At 41.7% G+C, this 19,192-nt stretch overlaps 2 protein-coding genes and 1 long non-coding RNA gene across 3 annotated transcripts; 1 reads left to right on the top strand and 2 right to left on the bottom strand.

The window, feature by feature from the left end:
* Positions 1–1,946: 1,946 nt before the first annotated feature.
* Positions 1,947–3,305, bottom strand: LOC138406758 (uncharacterized). Its single transcript, XR_011240131.1, has 2 exons — positions 2,992–3,305; positions 1,947–2,383 (listed from the first exon to the last, which is right to left on the bottom strand). It is a non-coding gene; the product is annotated as an uncharacterized lncRNA (long non-coding RNA).
* slc30a7 (solute carrier family 30 member 7) lies at positions 2,872–8,780 on the top strand. Its single transcript, XM_020110084.2, has 11 exons — positions 2,872–3,064; positions 3,304–3,405; positions 3,899–4,012; positions 4,134–4,221; positions 4,297–4,426; positions 4,520–4,732; positions 5,063–5,110; positions 6,342–6,477; positions 7,879–7,969; positions 8,067–8,216; positions 8,362–8,780. The coding sequence occupies exons 1-11, from the start codon at positions 2,985–2,987 to the stop codon at positions 8,407–8,409; spliced, it is 1,200 nt and encodes a 399-aa protein (XP_019965643.1). The 5' UTR covers positions 2,872–2,984; the 3' UTR covers positions 8,410–8,780.
* A 183-nt stretch (positions 8,781–8,963) lies between these two features.
* On the bottom strand, positions 8,964–12,566 carry dph5 (diphthamide biosynthesis 5). The gene is made up of 7 exons (XM_069519665.1): positions 12,288–12,566; positions 12,022–12,146; positions 11,320–11,428; positions 10,093–10,213; positions 9,912–9,951; positions 9,518–9,621; positions 8,964–9,363 (listed from the first exon to the last, which is right to left on the bottom strand). Exons 1-7 carry the CDS (start codon positions 12,420–12,422, stop codon positions 9,131–9,133), a joined length of 867 nt encoding a protein of 288 aa, XP_069375766.1. The 5' UTR covers positions 12,423–12,566; the 3' UTR covers positions 8,964–9,130.
* Between the last annotated feature and the right edge of the window lie 6,626 nt (positions 12,567–19,192).

The following is a 19,192-nucleotide window of genomic DNA, read 5'->3' as shown; positions in this document are numbered from 1 at the left end:
CCTTGTGTCGGCAGAGTTTGTTCTTTATGTCTCACACATGATCAAGTGTAAGATAAACATACATGTAACATGTTTCTTTATTTGAGAGGTTGTCCTGTTCTCAGCTGTTTCCTTTTGTTGTGCTATTGTTGTAGCTCCACCTTGTGGCTGTGTTAGGATTAACTGTAACTTAAAGGTTCAGTGTGTAGAATGTACCCCTCCCCCCAGTCTGGGCTACTGTAAAAAACATGGTGGCCTCCTTAGAGAGGACCCTCTCCTGATGTACATATAAAGTATTTCAATATAAAGTATTTAAATATAAAGGGCACATTCTCGGGTAAAGAAAACAACAATTTGTACAAATTAGATGAAACATTATTTTATATTTCTAACAATAGATCCTTTCACCAGTTAAACATGTCTAACAGCTCATTACATGTTAAAGTCTGTTTTATACATTTTATATTTTTCATTCAGAAACAACACACACACACACACACACACACACACACACACACACACACACACACACACACGTCTTTATTTCTCCAACAGGAACTTCTGAATGTGTTTTGAACACCTTTTTAACGTGTTAATGTGTGTGTTCACGTGTGTGTTCACGTGTGTATATTAACACATCAAACAATCAACCTGAAATAAAAACATATATATTTTGAAATGGCTGTTCACAACTCACATGTATGTTAATGTTAATATGAACATATATCATGAGTTTTACATGTATGTTATATATACCAGACTGTAAGAGTCTGATCCTCGTCATTACCATGACAACAGACTGAAGAGCCAATGAGATTTTTGTTGGAGAGGACCCCCCTCCCACACACACACACACACACACACACACACACACACACTCACACATATACACACAGACACTGAATTAATTTGTTCAGCTTGTTAAACAGACTGACAACTATTGACACTTTCCCAGGAAATAGACTGATCCCTCTGCTCCAGTTTCACATCAACCTGCTGCAAAACGTTTCTGTTCAGTTGTGTCTGTTTGTGTTTTTGTGTTTTGTTATTGGCACAACAGGTTGACACACAACTCAATCAAAGTTTAATTGTTTTGCATTGAATGACAACAAACCCTTCAGGCTCTTTACATTGTGTTGTTGAAACACAACAGCCACAAAACAGAAACACAACAGAAACAACAGACACACAAGGAACGAACACTTGGTGACCCCCCCACCCCCCTCATGCCTCACTCCTCCAGCTCACTCTCACTCTGAGCTGCTGAGCCTGTGTGACCTGTGACCTCTGTTGTCTAAAAGCACTGGAAGCATTCTGCTGCGTCTTGTTGTTTTAATCTGAAGGTATTTCCTGTCGTCAGCAGCAGCTCCACAACCACATGATCCTGATCCACGTTCTGGATCCACAGTTAAATCTGATCTACAGTCAGGAGGAGCCACATCCTGGACCTGATCCCAGTACTGATCCTGGTCCTGATCCTGATCCTGGTTCTGGACCTGGAACTGGTACTTGTTCAGGTTCTGGGCCTGGGGCCTTTTCTACGAAGTGAGTTCAACATATCAAGGATATCTGTCAGTTATCCAGCTGAACTTAAACTAACAATCACAGTCATGTGGTCATGACGATGGTTATTAACTCACATGAAAGGGGCGGGGTTTACTACATATGACCACTCACAGACATGGACAGTTTGACTGACAGCAGAGCCTCATATTTAACGAGGATCAAACTGTTGTATAATAAAAATCCTAAGAACATGATGTCATGGTTCAAAGGAAGGGACTGGTCTGTGGGTGGAGCTTTCATACTGTTTGATCTCTTATCTCCAACTTAACCTGGAGCAGGTCAGCTGATCACCATGTTACCATGGTGATTTACCCGATAACAAGGGAACGAGCTTCGTAGGACTGAAAACTCTGAATTAAACTTGAAGTTACCACTTCGTAGTACAGGCATCAGTTCTCAGGTTGACACACGATTCAATCGAAGTTTATTTGTTTTTTCATTAAATGACAACAGGCGTCATCTCAAGGCTCTTTACACAATGTTGTTACAGAGAAACACAACAGACACAAAACAGAAACAACAGACAATGAACCAACACTTGGTGACCCCCCTCCTGTGCCTGGGAGACCCTCCCAGCATATTCAGCTGAAACTACGTCGGCGTGTTGATAACGTGTTTTGTGTTTCTGTGGGTTCTGTTGTTTTTCAGCCGAACTGCTGAGCCTGTGTGACCTCTGACCTCTGATGTGTAAAAGCAGTGGAAACGTTCTGCTGCGTCTTGTCGTTTTAATCTGAAGGTATTTCCTGTCGTCAGCAGCAGATCCACAACCATGTTCTGGATCCACAGTTTACAGCCGATCCACAGTCAGGAGGAGCCACAAATAAAGCAGGTTCTGATCCTGGAAACACACACACACGCACACACACACACTTGATTGACAGCTTCCGTCTAACATGGTGTCGTCATGGTAACCTGCATCATGGATTTACATGGTCACAATGTGGAGAAGCAACAGTGCCATCTGCAGGTCGGTTCAGTTACAGTCACATTTACTATTTAAATATTACAAATAAAACGTTTCACTGTTTTGTCGTCTCTCTGCGTCACTGGCCTCTGATTGGTCAGTCAGTTACCATGGTGATTTACCAGCTGACGAAACCTGAGGTTACCTGAATAACCATGTTTACTGACACTGCTCCCCCTGCTGGTCACACAGAGCTCTGACCCCACCCCCAGCTTCAGTTCACACTTACATTTCTGTCATTAATATAATAAAAATAAAACAACATCGCTGCATCGTCCCATAAAACAGGATATGACGTAGTTTCTATAGTTAGTCAGTACTTAGTTTGTATTAGCATTTGCTGTTTGAGAAACCGGAAATGGTTCTAAAAGCCTTTATTGTGAAACGTGAGTAAGCCGGAAGTTGGCAGTTAGCTTGCTGTAGCTAGGTGCAGCAGTGTGTGTGTGTATGTGTGTGTGTGTGTCCAAGTACTAACATGTTACCTTTATCTGTCAAAGACGACGAGTACAAACCCGCGAAGTTGAACCTGCTGGTGAAGCTGTCAGGATGGTTCAGGTAAACTCAACCTGCTAACACTGCTAACCTGCTAACCTGCTAACTGCTGACGCTACAGGCACCGTTAGCCTGATGCTAGCCGGCTAGCCTCGGTCAGTCCGTGGATCAGTGAAATGATGGTGTCGGTGGTGGCTGTCGGTCAGTGACGGGGTTGAAGTGTGACGCTGTGGCGGGGCTCAGGTCCCGGTGAGTCCCGGTGTGTGTCCCCGGCTCAGGCTGACGGAGCTCTGTTGTTTCAGGTCGATCCTGGCGGATAAAACCTCCAGGAACCTGTTCTCCTTCCTCTGCCTCAACCTCTCCTTCGCCTTCGTGGAGCTCTCATACGGGATCTGGAGCAACAGGTAGGCCGACAGAGGCGACTGCTGCTCCGGTATCAGGCCGGCAGGTCCTCAGGATGTGCCACGTATGTGTTAGTGTGATTGCGTGTATCTGACGTGTGTGTGTGTGTGTGTGTGTGTGTGTGTGTGTGTGTGTGTGTGTGTGTGTGTGTGTGTCCGACGTGTGTGTCTGACGTGTGTTGTCTGTGCGTGTGTTGTGTGTTTGACGTGTGTGTCTGACGTGCGTTGTGTGTTTGACGTGTATTGTGTGTCTGACGTGTGTTGTGTGTGTTTGACGTGTGTGTCTGATGTGTGTTGTGTGTTTGACGTGTGTATTGTGTGTTTGACGTGTGTGTGTCTGACGTGTGTTGTGTGTGTTTGACGTGTGTTGTGTGTGTTTGACGTGTGTATTGTGTGTTTGACGTGTGTGTGTCTGACGTGTGTTGTGTGTGTTTGACGTGTGTTGTGTGTGTTTGACGTGTGTTGTGTGTTTGACGTGTGTATTGTGTGTCTTCAGTTTAGGTCTGATCTCAGACTCCTTCCACATGTTCTTCGACTGCACCGCTCTGCTCGCAGGACTCGCAGCATCCGTCATCTCCAGGTGGAGATCGAACGACAACTTCTCCTACGGGTCAGACACACAACACAGACACACAACACAGACACACTAACACATCTCCAGGTGGAGATCGAACGACAACTTCTCCTACAGGTCAGACACACAACATTGACTGTGTCTCTGTGTGTTACAGTTATGTCAGAGCTGAGGTGTTGGCCGGCTTCGTCAACGGACTCTTCCTCATCTTCACAGCGTTTTTCATCTTCTCTGAGGGAGTGGAGGTAACACACATATACACACACACAGACACACATTTACATAGACACACACTCAATTTGAACCTGTCTGTCTGACAGAGAGCCCTGGAGCCTCCAGACGTTCATCATGAACGTTTACTTCCTGTGTCCATCGCCGGTCTCCTGGTGAACTTGGTCGGGATATTTGTGTTCCAGCACGGAGGACACGGACACTCTCATGGAGAGGAAGGTACAGGTTGGAGAACCTCACTGAGTGTAACCCAGCTCTGTGGAACCACAGATCAATAGAACCTTGGTTGTCTAATCTCTTATGCTCTCTCAGGTCACGGTCACAGTCACTCTCTATTTAACGGCAGTCTGAATCACGGACATGGTCACGGAGGACACAACCACCAGAGCAAAAATTCCGACTGGCATGGACATGAAGGACATGGAGGACACGGACACAGTCATGACGGTCATGGACACAGTCATGACGGTCATGGGCACAGTCATGAGGGTCACGGACACAGTCATGAGGAACCACAATGTCACAGTGAGTTAATACCAGGTCACAAATGGACCAGACGAAGTTTCACCTCCCGAATAGAAGTTCTTCTCTATGATTGACACAAATGTTCATGTTCAGTACGGTTGAAACGATACGCCAAACCCATGGTTCGGTTTAGACCTCGTTTATTTTATTTCTGAGTGGGTGTGTCACGAGTGCGTAAGAAAAAGTCGGTCGGTCGTGGCAGCGTGTGGGGTTCGGAAGGGAGAAGTGTTGTGGTTCCGTTCATGCGTATTGCAAACTAAACTGTCTTTTGTTCGAGATTTGTTACAGTCCAGTCACAATTGCCCATGGTGATGATGTTTTTTCTTTCAGATGAACTGCACACACTGGGGAGAGGCTCCAGTAAACAGATCCTGCAGGGTGAGACACACACACACACACACACAAACTGTGACAACTTTAAAGCGATAGTTCACCCAGAAATGAAAATTCCCTCATTATCTACTCAGCGCTATGATGGAGGGAGGTGAAGTGTTTGAGTCCGCAAAACACTTCTGGAGTTCCAGGTGTAAACAGTGTTACAACAGAATCCAAAGTAACTGGAGACCGAGACTTCAGACGTAATATAAAAACAACAGAAAAAACACAACATGCCTCCATTCTGCTGCTGTGGTGTCATCAAGTGTCCACAAGCTCGACATTCAAATTCCACTTTAAACTGTTTCATTTACACCAAGTTTTAAGCCTAAAATTCCACTGGAAGTGGCTAAGCTAGCAGATGTTAGCACGTCTGACGGTCCACGAACGCCTCAGAGGAAGATATCGGGACATTTAGAATAAAAACTTGGTGTAATGATGTCGTTTTGAGAGGAGTCTGAATGTCGGGCTTGTGGACACTTGATGACAGTGGAGGAGCAGTATGGAGGCTTGTGTTTTTCCTGTTGTTTTATTCTGACAAAGTTCTTCTCATAGTTACACAAAAAGAAAACAGCCAACACAAAGTGTTAATTCCTAAATGTAAACACAGGACTATTTCTTTCGATCGGATACATAGCAGTGGGGCGGAGCTTATACAGACTAACACCAAGTTGACTACGAACACAAATCAAAAAGTGTTGAGCTGCAGCGAAAGTTGCCATGGCAGCAGATCTCAGGTTTAACCTGACCTCCGTAGTACTGGTTAACAACAAAGTTAGTCCTGAACTTATCCTGATAAGCTAAGAAGTGGACTTGCTTCGTAGTATAGGCCCAAAGTCACATGATGATGTCACAGTGTAAACAGACAAACACGTGTGCTTGATATCTCAGGACATGTGTTAATGTCATGGTTTGAACAGGGCTGTTTTCTGTTACATTCAGTTTCTACAACTTTATTTAGAATCTAGAGATGACAACAGCAGTGGGTCTGTTTTCTTCACACCAAAATAAAGATGTAGCTTGACTGTGCCAACAGGGGGCGCTCATACATCACACAGTGAAAACCACATATCACAGACATGCAATCACACATGTTTCTCATTTGATGTTTTTCAGTTGAAGAAAAAAACTTCTGTTTTTCAAATGAAAATAAAAGAATCTCAATGAAATCAAATGCAACCAAGCAGCTGAGATAAAGTGTGTGTGTGTGTGTGTGTGTGTGTGTGTTTTGCAGGCGTTCTGCTGCACATCATCGCTGACACTCTGGGCAGTATTGGTGTGATCATCTCTGCTCTGCTGATGCAGAAATACAACCTGATGATCGCTGATCCCATCTGCTCCATGCTGATCGCCATCCTCATCGGAGTCAGGTGACCAACACACACAAATATATACATATGAGAAATAATTCATACTTGTTCCCACACACAGCATCATGATCTCAGTATACTCTCACACACGCTACTATAAGCTCTGATTGAAGCTATGATTAAAAAGGGAGTTAATTTGACCAAAAGGAAAACAGTTTAAATCCAATCCACACATTTGATTTGTCTCAATTCAGTTTGTCTCATCGATGTCAACAAGCAGCAACGTCCTCTGTCCTTCACTCAACAAGAGACAAACTACAGAGACACTTTCTGAGCAGTAACTGAAGCACATGAGTCACATGTGAGGATTCCGTCTCCAGGACACGAGGACAATAGATGCTGATGAACTGAACACATCAACACAATAACAGTACTATTGCCTAGAACCTCATAAAGAACCTTAAACTCTTGTTGGTGACTAGAACCACTACGCATGTCTAACTTTTCAGAGGACCAGTAAAACATCAGAAACATTTTATTGCCCAATACTGGAATCAACTTAAGGATCCTAGAACAATTTCACATTTGAACATCTTAAACAACCAAATCATAAAGGACCTTTGGAACCTGCTCAGAGAGAACTAGAAACCTGAAGTACCCAGAGAAAATCTTCAGTGATTCAGAACATTTTTAATGAATCTCTTTACTGACCATTACAAACTTAGGGAACCCAAGAACCTCATCATCACTGATGACTCTTCAAGTGTCCACAAGCCCAGACATTCCAATTCAACTGGAAACAAGGTTGTGTTTGGATTCTGCTCTAACTCTGTTTAGAAACTCCAGAAGTGTTTTGTGGACTCAAACAGTTCACCGCCCCCCTCCATCATAGCGGAGAGGAGATAATGAGTGAAGTTTCATTTTTCGGTGAACTATCCCTTTAACTAAACACTCGGCTCATCTGTCCGATTCCTCAGAACTGACCTTAAACCAGCGGTTCAAGATAAACTATTAAACCCTGATGCAAACAATAAAATGTTTCCAGTCATGTGAAGAATGTTCCATCATTTAATTTCTCCAGTGTCTCAAACCACCGGTATGAACTGAAACCAGTCCTGGACTTGGCCTTGTGATGTAAATGCAGTGGTCAGATTTCCCAGAAGCCCTGGTGATAAATGGAGTTGATGTGTGGTGATGTGGTTTTAATTGGCTGGAAGTGAAGGCAGCTGCAGTGTGAGAGCATCAGCAGAGCTGTGGTCACTGAGAGGCCTCGACGCCACCGCAGGCATCAGGTTACTGCAGCTGGAAACGCTTCAAAACAAACAAAAAGAAAGTCTGTTTTAGAGAAACACGTCTGTAGAGTTTCAGTTTGTTTCTATATCTATATATATATATATATATTTCTATATGTGTAGTTGTTAGTGGTGTCAGTGTCACGTCCCTCTGATCTCTGACCCTCAGCGTGGTGCCTTTACTGAAGGAGTCCATTGAGATCCTGATGCAGAGAACGCCTCCGTCACTGGACCACGTTCTACCAGAGTGTTACCAAAGGGTGAGTACTGACCCCGCCCCCTACAGTACTGCAGTCTGTGAGTTCCAACATTCGATGACATTAACTCTACCTGTTCCTGGTGTTCTGTTGCTTTCAGGTGCAGCAGCTGCAGGGAGTGTACAACCTGCAGGAGCCTCATTTCTGGACCCTATGTACTGACGTTTACATCGGGACATTAAAGCTGCTGGTCGCCCCCAATGCAGACACCCGCTGGATCCAGAGTCAGACTCATCACATCTTCACACAGGTACTGAACACATCGTGTTTTAACACGGGTACTTATCTTCTAAAATTAAGTGTATTTACAGTAGTATTCATTGTATATGAACTGTTTTATTGTGTGTATTATTTACTTTAAATTTAAAGTCGTACTTATTGTTGTCTGTCCGCAGGCCGGCGTTCGACAGCTCTATGTTCAGATTGATGTGGCGGCGATGTAGAAGCTCCTCCTCTTCTTTGAAACTGGGACCAATCACATTCAATCTACTGCTGCAGGTGACCCCTAACCCCCTATCACACACACACAGGATGGGGGCTGGGGGGGGTTAGTGGTAGGGGGGGTGGCACTGAGACTGAACTCTACAAGCCTATCCCCCACATATTATTATTTTACTGTAATCCCGCCCCCAAGTGCCTTCTTCATGAATCAGAGACAATCTGAGACCCCGTCCCCTCTGACATCACAGCTGGGACCACACCGCTGCCATCTCATTGGTTTGTGGTGAGTGTGATGTCACTCATGTTTTTAATGTGCCATGTCATGTGACAGTTTCTTCTCTCAACTGTAATATAATAAAATTAATTCACTTTATCAGATTATTGATCTGCAGCTTCAATTCACCTAAACAGATTAAATCTGTTATGTCACATGTTATGACATCATCACGGTCATTACATTTCAACATTAAAACATCAGTTGATTAAAAATGACTTTCATCTGGGATCAATAAACTCATCGATCCGTTTCCTCCGATCAGAAAATGAGTGATAACAATTTTTAACGTTTACGTCTCAATTTAATCAAGTTCAAAGGAATCAACACATTTTTATCACGACAGTTTGAATCAGGACAGATAAAAACCAGAGTTCCGTGTGCGTCCTGGCAAAACAGTTTAGAACTGAGGGTCCTCTGATTGTGCTACCGACAAACGTGAGTGTGTGTTATGAGGTGTACGTGGAACTGTCAATCATGCGCAGGTGCTGCAGTGCGTTTGGTTCCGCGTTAACTCGCAGCATGTCCACCTCCAGCGGGTGGAGTCGACCTGTGACAATCAGCGAGTGGAGTGGAGCACCGAGGTCACATGACACCAGCTGACGCAACGTTGCCACACGGATTACCTGGTCATCGGCACCAAGTCGGGCGACGCCCACACACACAGTGTCCTCAGTCACACCTGGAGAGAGGACGTGTTAACAAATGCTAACAATCATTAGCTGTAATGAATTCAAACATTAGCTTGTTAAATTGTTTCTGTGTCTCATGTTTGCATCTCCATAATATTTTAATGACTCAATGTATGGACATGTTTCAGCTCAGGTGTCACTCACCGATCTCCTCCCCCTCCACCCTCCTCCTCTCGATAATCTGGATCAGCTGATTTGTGGCCTGAGCCACCGTCATGAAGCGAGGAGCCTCGTAGATCTTCTTTCCTCTGAAATCACATCAAACTTTCACCAATGACACTATGAAGTAATCACAGTAATAATTATAATAATCTGATCCAGGATCATCTTCAGTCTCATTCTCTTTATTACAAAAACCCCATGAAACCAGACTCAGCTAACTAAATCCTGGCTTCAGTGTAAAGGTCCATCTGGAATTAGATTCAACTTGAGTCTTAAGCCGTCCCACTAACACAATTCAGCCGAATCTGATCAAGCCCCCCCCCCCCCCCAGTCTGTACCAGGACATGAGGTGGTCTCAGTCGGTTCTGGTTCTTACCTCATCATGTTCTCAACACTCTGCTCTTTCACTTTGATATCTGTCAATCAAAACATCACAATCAGTTTAATCAGTTGACTAAACTTCCTGTTTTATTTTGAAATCTTAAGACAGATAAAGGACATCCTTTGTCGTCGTGTGTGTGCGTGCGTGCGCGTCTGTGCGTCTGTCTCTCTCTCACCCAGCAGACAGAGTGTGTGAAGTCCAGCTGTTCTGTTTTTGCAGATTTTGTCGTAGAAACTCTCTGGTCTCCACGTCTCCGTCCAAAACACCAACGACACCGTCTCCCCAAAATTATACAGCTGACACAGACACACACAAAATTACACACAGTCTCACATGCGTGCGCATAAGTACTGTGTCGTCTGTCTGACAGGGGTGGGGGTGTATATATGTGTGTGTACGTCAACAGACAGCAGGGGCTGATGGGATTGATGCACAAACAGCTCATTTGCATACCCCACCCCCTCTTTAACATATTAACGACCTCACAGGGGGCAGCTGTGGGTGGGGGCAGTTGCAGCTGGGTCCTGTTCACTGATTGGCTGGTCTGACAGGTCAGTTATTGATGAGGTAACATAACTATTCATCAGCAGTGGTGTCTCTTCAGCCCTGACCTTTGTCTGTCAGGCAGCACACACAAACTACGCAGCAGAACGTGATGTCACTTCCTGTCAAACATGTCACAAGACAGAAGTAAAAACTTATAACGATCAGGGGTTCTTAAAATGTCATGTGACCTCATCAGAGACCTCACAGGTGGAACATGTTCTACACACTGGTTTCCATCGTTTTACATTTTTTTGAAAATTATTATTAGATTACATTTGCATTTTGTTATTTAGCAGGATTACATTACTGAACCATGACATCAGGTGGTGGGATGTGGTGGCAATTTTAGAGCAGATCTGATTAATTGCGAAATTCAAACTATGTTGGTGACAAGGCTTCACGTGCACATGTGCAAACTTTGCTCTCATGCAAAACAGATTCGGATTGACAGGTTCTCACAAGAAAGAAGCTGAAACTATGAGGTCAGCTGGTCTGCGTGGACACAAACAGCTTTATGGACGTTAGCACAAGTGAGAACCTGCAGAAAAACACCAGGTTACAGATCCTCATCGTTTAATCATCCACTACTGTATAATATGACTGGACACTACAGCGGATAATGAATGAAACTCGGGTTTAGGACGTTAACCTGCTGGAGATACTGGTTCTCTGTCCTCTAGCTGATCATTTTGGTTTTCCACAAATGAAGTTTGGAATAAAACCTCTCATCGGCCAATCAGCATCAAACCTTTGTATCTATATTCATGATGATGATTGTAGACACAGTCCCTGACAGACGCGGTGGCATCAACTTTGCCTGTGAGACTAAGCTCAGGGGGAAATGTGGTCCAGGTACCTGCAGACCACAGCAGCCCACAGCATTCATGATGGAGGCGTTGTGGATAACTTTATACGGTATCCCAGCATTCACTGCTCTCAGGACCAGGTCACTGTGGGTGGTTGCTCTGCAGAAAAAAACATGTCACATGACATGTAAACAGGAAGTAGAGTGTCTCCTCCGCAGTTGCTTAGCAACAGAACCTCCTCTGAAGGAGGAGCAGTGATGGTGAAAAGTCAGAGGAGAGATTTCTTTTCTCTGAGAGACGATGAAGTGGAACTGTTCCTGACAGGAAATGTTAGCGACGCTTTGTGTTCATCGCTGGTAGTCGAGTCATGTGACTGATGAGAACCAATCAGAAGAGAACGTGGGTGTCTGCATCATCATGAAGAGTTATTATCAAAATAAAAACATAAACCAAAACTTAACTTTGTGTAAACCAGTTAAACTTTTAATATTTTTTCATTTATAATTAAAACTGTAAAATACTGTTTATGAAAAAATTACCATTATATTTCAAAACAATCAATAAAGCATTTTAAAACATGCAGTGGGTAAAAACTTAATGATCAAAAATGAATAAAAAGAAAGAAAACACAGAAAAGAAGAATAGTCTGAAACACTGAGTGTTGAGTTGAGTCGACGTCTCGGAGTGAAACCTCTGATGGAAACCAACAGCTGAACTCTGTTATTAACTTAATCCTGAGGTTTGAGACTCACCCGAATGGATCGCCCACCACCAGGAACCCAACGTCCTCCACATCAGCATCTTTCAGGATCTCATCTGCTCCAAGTTCCACTAGATCCCTGTCAGCCAGGATCAGCTGCTTCCCATAGAGCTGCTCCTGAGGATCAACCACACACAGAGAGATGATCAATCTCTCTCTCTCTCTCTCTCTCACACACACACACACACACACACACACACACACACAGTATATCATAGTGTATCATACAGATGCTAACACTGACGCTAACACACGCACCAGCGCCTCCTTCCCTCCGGTCAGGACCGAGGTGTAGACCTCCAGATAAACCCGGGAGCAGCTCTTCACCGCCCGCAGACCTTTCACCGTGATGTCCGCGGCGTCTCCCAGACCCAGACCGATCAGATACAACATTCTGCGGCGTCCGTCTGTGGCCAGAGCCGCTGAGCCTCCACTGCGTCCCCGGAGGTAAATCTTTAACTGACTTTGTTTTTCTACTCTCACGTGTTCCTTCACAGGTTGACCGGAATACGGCCTGACGTAAAATGATGATTGTTCACGACAGCTGAGGCCACGATACGTTCTGCTCATGCGTCAACACGTTTCACCAAATTCCGTTGAAACATTAACGTATGTAAAAAATATTCAATTCTGTGTGAAGATCAAATTAATTTAAATATTTTTTCATGTAATTACACCATCTTTGTTTCGAAGCGTGTATATATAGATATATATTTATATATCTATATATAGATATATAAATATATATCAATGATTATTTCAATGATTATTTAATGTATAAATAATCATTGATTATTTATTCATTATTATTATTACAATTGCTCCTGGTCTCTCTCTCCTCTGCTGCTCATTGTGGGAAGTGTTGGCTTCTCTATACATTTTAAGGTCTTGAACGTCTACGTAAAGAGCTGTGGGCAGAAGATGGTGGATTTTATTTCTAATAGTTAGAAGTTTATTTCGTAATTACTAGATAAAAACTGTAATACTGTAGAAACAGAACAGTTTTCAGATGAATTCATTGTCTTTTAATGTAATTTGTAGATTTTTAGATTTAAAGTTTTTGAAGAACACTTGAAAATCAAATCATTTAATTTAATCTTTTAAAGCTCAAATAAAAAAATCTCTGTCTTTCTCCTGGTGGTTTCCACGGTGACGCAGCTCGGCCTGTGAATGAGTTGGTGGGAAAAACTTGTTCTCCTCTTCTCTCTCTCTCTTCTCCCTCGCTTGCCCCTTGTTGTGGTAAACATGCCTCCCCTTCCTCACTCTTTTAACTGTTTTTTAACTGTTGGATATTGAATGTTTGATGTCTGATGTTTGATGTTGAATTGTTGATGGTTTGATGTCTGATGTCTGATGTTGGATGTTGGATGTTGGATGTTGAATGTTGAATGTTGAATGTTGAATGTTTGATGTTGAATTAATGATGGTTTGATGTTGAATGTTGAATGTTTGATGTTGAATGTTGAATTAATGATGGTTTGATGTTGGATGTTAGATGTTGAATGTTTGATGTCTGATGTTGAATGTTTGATGTTTGATGTTTGATTTTTGATGTTTGATGTTGGATGCTTGATGTTGAATTAATGATGGTTTGATGTTGGATGTTTGATGTTGGATGCTTGATGTTGAATGTTTGATGTTTGATGTTGAATGTTTGATGTTTGATGTTTGATGTTGAATGTTGAATGTTGAATGTTTGATGTCTGATGTTTGATGTTGAATTGTTGATGGTTTGATGTCTGATGTTGGATGTTGGATGTTGGATGTTGAATGTTGAATGTTGAATGTTTGATGTTGAATTAGTGATGGTTTGATGTTGAATGTTGAATGTTTGATGTTGAATGTTGAATTAATGATGGTTTGATGTTGGATGTTAGATGTTGGATGTTAGATGTTGAATGTTTGATGTTTGATGTTGAATGTTTGATGTTTGATTTTTGATGTTTGATGTTGGATGCTTGATGTTGGATGCTTGATGTTGAATGTTTGATGTTTGATGTTGAATGTTTGATGTTTGATGTTTGATGTTTGATGTTGAATGTTGAATGTTGAATGTTGAATGTTTGATGTTGAATGTTTGATGTTGAATGTTTGATGTTGAATGTTTGATGGTTTGATGTTGGATGTTGAATGTTGAATGTTGGATGTTGGATATTTGATGTTGGATGTTAGATGTTGGATGTTGGATGTTTGATGTTGAATGTTAGATGTTTGATGTTGAATGTTTGATGTTGGATGTTTGATGTTGGATGTTGGATGTTGAATGTTTGATGTTGATGTTGGATGTTGGATGTTTGATGTTGATGTTGATGTTGGATGTTGGATGTCTGATGTTGAATGTTTGATGTTTGATGTTTGATGTTGAATGTTGAATGTTGAATGTTTGATGTTTGATGTTTGATGTTTGATGTTGAATGTTGAATGTTGAATGTTGGATGTTTGATGTTGAATTAATGATGGTTTGATGTTGAATGTTTGATGTTGGATGTTGGATGTTTGATGTTGGATGTTGGATGTTTGATGTTGAATGTTTGATGTTTGATGTTTGATGTTGAATGTTGAATGTTGAATGTTGAATGTTTGATGTTGAATGTTTGATGTTGAATGTTTGATGGTTTGATGTTGGATGTTGAATGTTGGATGTTGGATATTTGATGTTGGATGTTAGATGTTGGATGTTGGATGTTGGATGTTGGATGTTGAATGTTTGATGTTGAATGTTGATGTTGGATGTTGGATGTTTGATGTTGAATGTTTGATGTTGGATGTTTGATGTTTGATGTTGGATGTTGGATGTTGGATGTTTGATGTTGAATGTTTGATGTTGAATGTTTGATGTTGAATGTTTGATGTTGAATGTTGATGTTGAATGTTGAATGTTGAATGTTGAATGTTGAATGTTTGATGTTGGATGTTGGATGTTGAATGTTTGATGTTGGTTTTTGATGTTGAATGTTTGATGTTGAATGTTGATGTTGGATGTTGGATGTTTGATGTTGAATGTTTGATGTTTGATGTTTGATGTTGGATGTTGGATGTTGGATGTTTGATGTTGAATGTTTGATGTTGAATGTTTGATGTTGAATGTTGGATGTTAGATGTTAGATGTTAGATGTTAGATGTTAGATGTTGGATGTTTGATATTGGATGGTTGATGTTTGATGTTGAATGTCTGATGTTGAATGTTTGATGTTGGATGTTGGATGTTGGATGTTTGATGTTGAATGTTTGATGTTGAATGTTTGATGTTGAATGTTGATGTTGATGTTGATGTTGGATGTTAGATGTTAGATGTTGAATGTTTGATGTTGGATGTTTGATGTTGGAAGTTAAATGTTGAATGTTTGATGTTGGATGTTGGATGTTGGAAGTTGGATGTTGGATGTTGGATGTTTGATGTTGGATGTTGAATGTTGGATGTTGGATGTTGGAAGTTGGATGTTTGATGTTTGATGTTGGATGTTGAATGTTTGATGTTGGATGTTGGAAGTTGGATGTTGGATGTTTGATGTTGATGTTGATGTTGGATGTTGGATGTTGGATGTTTGATGTTGAATGTTAGGTGTTTGATGTTGGATGTTGGATGTTGGATGTTTGATGTTTGATGTTGAATGTTTGATGTTGATGTTGAATGTTTGATGTTGAATGTTTGATGTTTGATGTTGGATGTTTGATGTTGAATGTTTGATGTTGAATGTTTGATGTTTGATGTTGGATGTTTGATGTTGAATTAATGATGGTTTGATGTTGAATGTTTGATGTTGAATGTTTGATGTTGGATGTTTGATGTTGATGTTGGATGTTGGATGTTTGATGTTTGATGTTTGATGTTGAATGTTGATGTTGATGTTGAATTAATGATGGTTTGATGTTGAATGTTTGATGTTGGATGTTGAATGTTTGATGTTGGATGTTTGATGTTGATGTTGATGTTGATGTTGGATGTTGGATGTTGGATGTTAGATGTTGAATGTTTGATGTTTGATGTTGAATGTTGAATGTTGAATGTTGAATGTTTGATGTTTGATGTTGAATTAATAATGGTTTGATGTTGAATGTTTGATGTTGGATGTTGGATGTTTGATGTTGATGTTGGATGTTGAATGTTGAATGTTGAATGTTTGATGTTGAATGTTTGATGTTGGTTTTTGATGTTGGTTTTTGATGTTGAATGTTTGATGTTGGTTTTTGATGTTGAATGTTTGATGTTGAATGTTGATGTTGGATGTTGGATGTTTGATGTTGGATGTTTGATGTTTGATGTTGGATGTTGGATGTTAGATGTTAGATGTTAGATGTTGGATGTTTGGTATTGGATGGTTGATGTTTGATGCTGGATGTTGAATGTTGATGTTGATGTTGATGTTGATGTTGGATGTTAGATGTTGAATGTTTGATGTTGGATGTTGGATGTTTGATGTTGGAAGTTGAATGTTTGATGTTGGATGTTGAATGTTTGATGTTGGATGTTGGAAGTTGGATGTTTGATGTTGGATGTTGAATGTTTGATGTTGGATGTTGGAACATCCAACATCAAACTACACATCCGTTTGATGTTGGATGTTGGAAGTTGGATGTTTGATGTTGGATGTTGGATGTTGGATGTTGAATGTTTGATGTTTGATGTTGGATGTTGGATGTTGGAAGTTGGATGTGTGATGTTGGAGGTTGAATGTTTGATGTTGGATGTTGGAAGTTGGATGTTGGATGTTGGAAGTTGGATGTTGAATGTTTGATGTTGGATGTTAGATATTAGATGTTGAATGTTTGATGTTGGATGTCTGATGTTGGAAGTTGAATGTTTGATGTTGGATGTTGGATGTGTGATGTTGGATGTTGGAAGTTGGATGTTGAATGTTTGATGTTGGATGTTAGATATTAGATGTTGAATGTTTGATGTTGGATGTCTGATGTTGGAAGTTGAATGTTTGATGTTGGATGTCTGATGTTGGAAGTTGAATGTTTGATATTTGATGTTGGATGGTTGATGGTTAATGGACTCTCTCCTCTCCAGCGATGTGAAGGAGGCCGGGGGGATGGAGGGTGGTAAGGGGGAGGGGGGGTCCTCTGGTCCTTTATTGTTTCTTTGTTGTTTGGCTCCAGTCGACCACAGAATCAACTCCTGTCAGTTAACTGTTTCTCTTCAGCTCCACTTTCAAAACCACATTCTTCCAATGTTTAAACCAGATTTCAAAACCACATATGATCAATTATTAAACCAGATTTAAAACAGGTTTAAAATATTAATAAGCAGGGAGTATTACATCAACATGACTCATTCAAGAACACTACACTACCCATGAGCCTCAGCAGCTGTTGAAGTCATCTAAAGCCGATCAAGGATCAGTTCTGGTCTGCAGAGAACCCTGTGACCTGTGGAGAAGACTTTGATCTGCATAGAACCCTGTGACCTGCGGAGAACCCTCTGATCTGTGGAGAACCCTCTGATCTGTGGAGAACCCTCTGATCTGTGGAGAACCGTGAAATCTGTGGAGACCCCTGTGACCTGCGGAGAACCCTGTGATCTGCAGAACCCTGTGATATGCGGAGAACCCTCTGATCTGTGGAGAACCCTTTGACCTGTGGAGAACCGTGTGATCTGTGGAGAATCCTCTGATCTATGGAGAACCCTGTGATTTGCAGAGAACCCTGTGATCCATGTAGAACCCTCTTATCTATGGAGAACCCTGTGACCTGTGGAGAATCCCGTGACCTGTGGAGAACCGTGTAATCTGTGGAGACCCCTGTGATCTGTGGAGAACCCTTTGTTCTCAGTGTACTTGTATAACATGTACAGTTTATGTATTATTTTCACTCGTCTTCACGTTGAAGTTTCTGATTCAATGTTCCGTTGTCACCTGTTCTCCAGACAATTTGTCCAGATGTTAAACAGAAGAACATCATGTGTTCTGCTGTTGCTCCACTTTAAGTTTTGATTGGTTCATTTCCCAGAAACCAACATTACACAATGGGGGAGGAAGGGGTGAGGGGGTCCTGCTTTCTCATTGGCTGCCACAGAACCAGCTCCAATTACAGGACAAAGGCGACTCATTCAGATCCACTGCAGCTTTGCATTAATGAGCTGAACTGAATGTTAAGAGGGCGACACCCCCCCCCTGCAGCAGGACATCCAGGCTGAGCAGCTTGTGTGTGTGTGTAGGGGGGGGGGGGCGGTCCGATCTCTTCTTCAGATGTAATAAAACAACAGAAAAAAACACGAAAAGCCTCCATATTGTTTGTTTGATATAATTTAGTGTCCAGACACACAACATTCACATCAAGTCTTTAGCATAACTAACCTGATCTCCTCTGGAGCCACGTTCACCTTCTTATGGAGACACCGGAAAACCACACACAATCTCGCCCAAGGGCACGTGCATTTGCTACGCCACATCCACTAGCAACGCATAGTACACATATTATTTATCTGACACTTTTAGCTGTTTGTCAAACCTGCGTTCTGAAACAGGTCCACATGTGATCCTTTTTACACTTATTAAATAAAATCAATATCAATAACTAAAACGCAGTCGTAGGGACGTAGCCTACGTTGAACTAACTTACAGCTTCGCTCTTAATGTTCTCAAAAGGCTGAAGACATTTCAGAATAATAACATAATAATAATAATCATATACAACATACATTGTATGTTGTCCTGGTCCAGGACTAGCACCAGGACTAGGACCAGGATACAGAAAATAACTAAGACCATTGTAGTTCTGTTCTGTAACTGCACAAATCCTAAGGTTCTGGTCTAGAACTAAGGCCTGAAACCAGACCAGGACCTTGTGTATGACTGCGTCCTGCAGTTTGTGTTTGTGTGTCTGTAAATGTAGTTTGTGGTTCTTCTGTCCCCTTTTCCCTCCACCTGTCGTCATGGTGATACTCAGCTATGCAGCTCCGAGGAAAGACGCCTTTGTTACCCATGAGCCCCCTCTCTCACCCCCCCACCACCACTTTGTGTTTTGTGTGACCAGTGAACAGGAAACCCAACGGGCACTGGTCACATGATCAGAACCCAACACTCCCAGTATCATTAAAACTGTGAGATTCAAATATGTCACGAGTTGGAATCCTTAACAATGAACATTTATGATCAATAACATCATCACATCGATAAATATCATTATTTGTGTTAGTATTATTATTATTATTGGATTGA

Source organism: Paralichthys olivaceus, chromosome 3, assembly GCF_024713975.1.
Source record: "Paralichthys olivaceus isolate ysfri-2021 chromosome 3, ASM2471397v2, whole genome shotgun sequence".
In the NCBI taxonomy this organism is placed as follows: domain Eukaryota; kingdom Metazoa; phylum Chordata; class Actinopteri; order Pleuronectiformes; family Paralichthyidae; genus Paralichthys; species Paralichthys olivaceus.
The sequence above is the reverse complement of the archived record's forward strand: the minus strand, read 5'-3'. Positions and strand labels throughout refer to the sequence as shown.

Coding starts and splice junctions, on each gene's coding strand:
- slc30a7 (XM_020110084.2), top strand. CDS start 2,985: ATGTTACCTTTATCTGTCAAAGACGACGAGTACAAACCCGCGAAGTTG. Junction 3,065..3,303: donor AAGCTGTCAGGATGGTTCAG/GTAAACTCAACC, acceptor CTGTTGTTTCAG/GTCGATCCTGGCGGATAAAA. Junction 4,733..5,062: donor TGAGGAACCACAATGTCACA/GTGAGTTAATAC, acceptor TTTTTCTTTCAG/ATGAACTGCACACACTGGGG.
- dph5 (XM_069519665.1), bottom strand. CDS start 12,422: ATGTTGTATCTGATCGGTCTGGGTCTGGGAGACGCCGCGGACATCACG. Junction 9,952..10,092: donor TCACACACTCTGTCTGCTGG/GTGAGAGAGAGA, acceptor TTTGATTGACAG/ATATCAAAGTGAAAGAGCAG. Junction 9,364..9,517: donor GGTGGAGGGGGAGGAGATCG/GTGAGTGACACC, acceptor TCCTCTCTCCAG/GTGTGACTGAGGACACTGTG.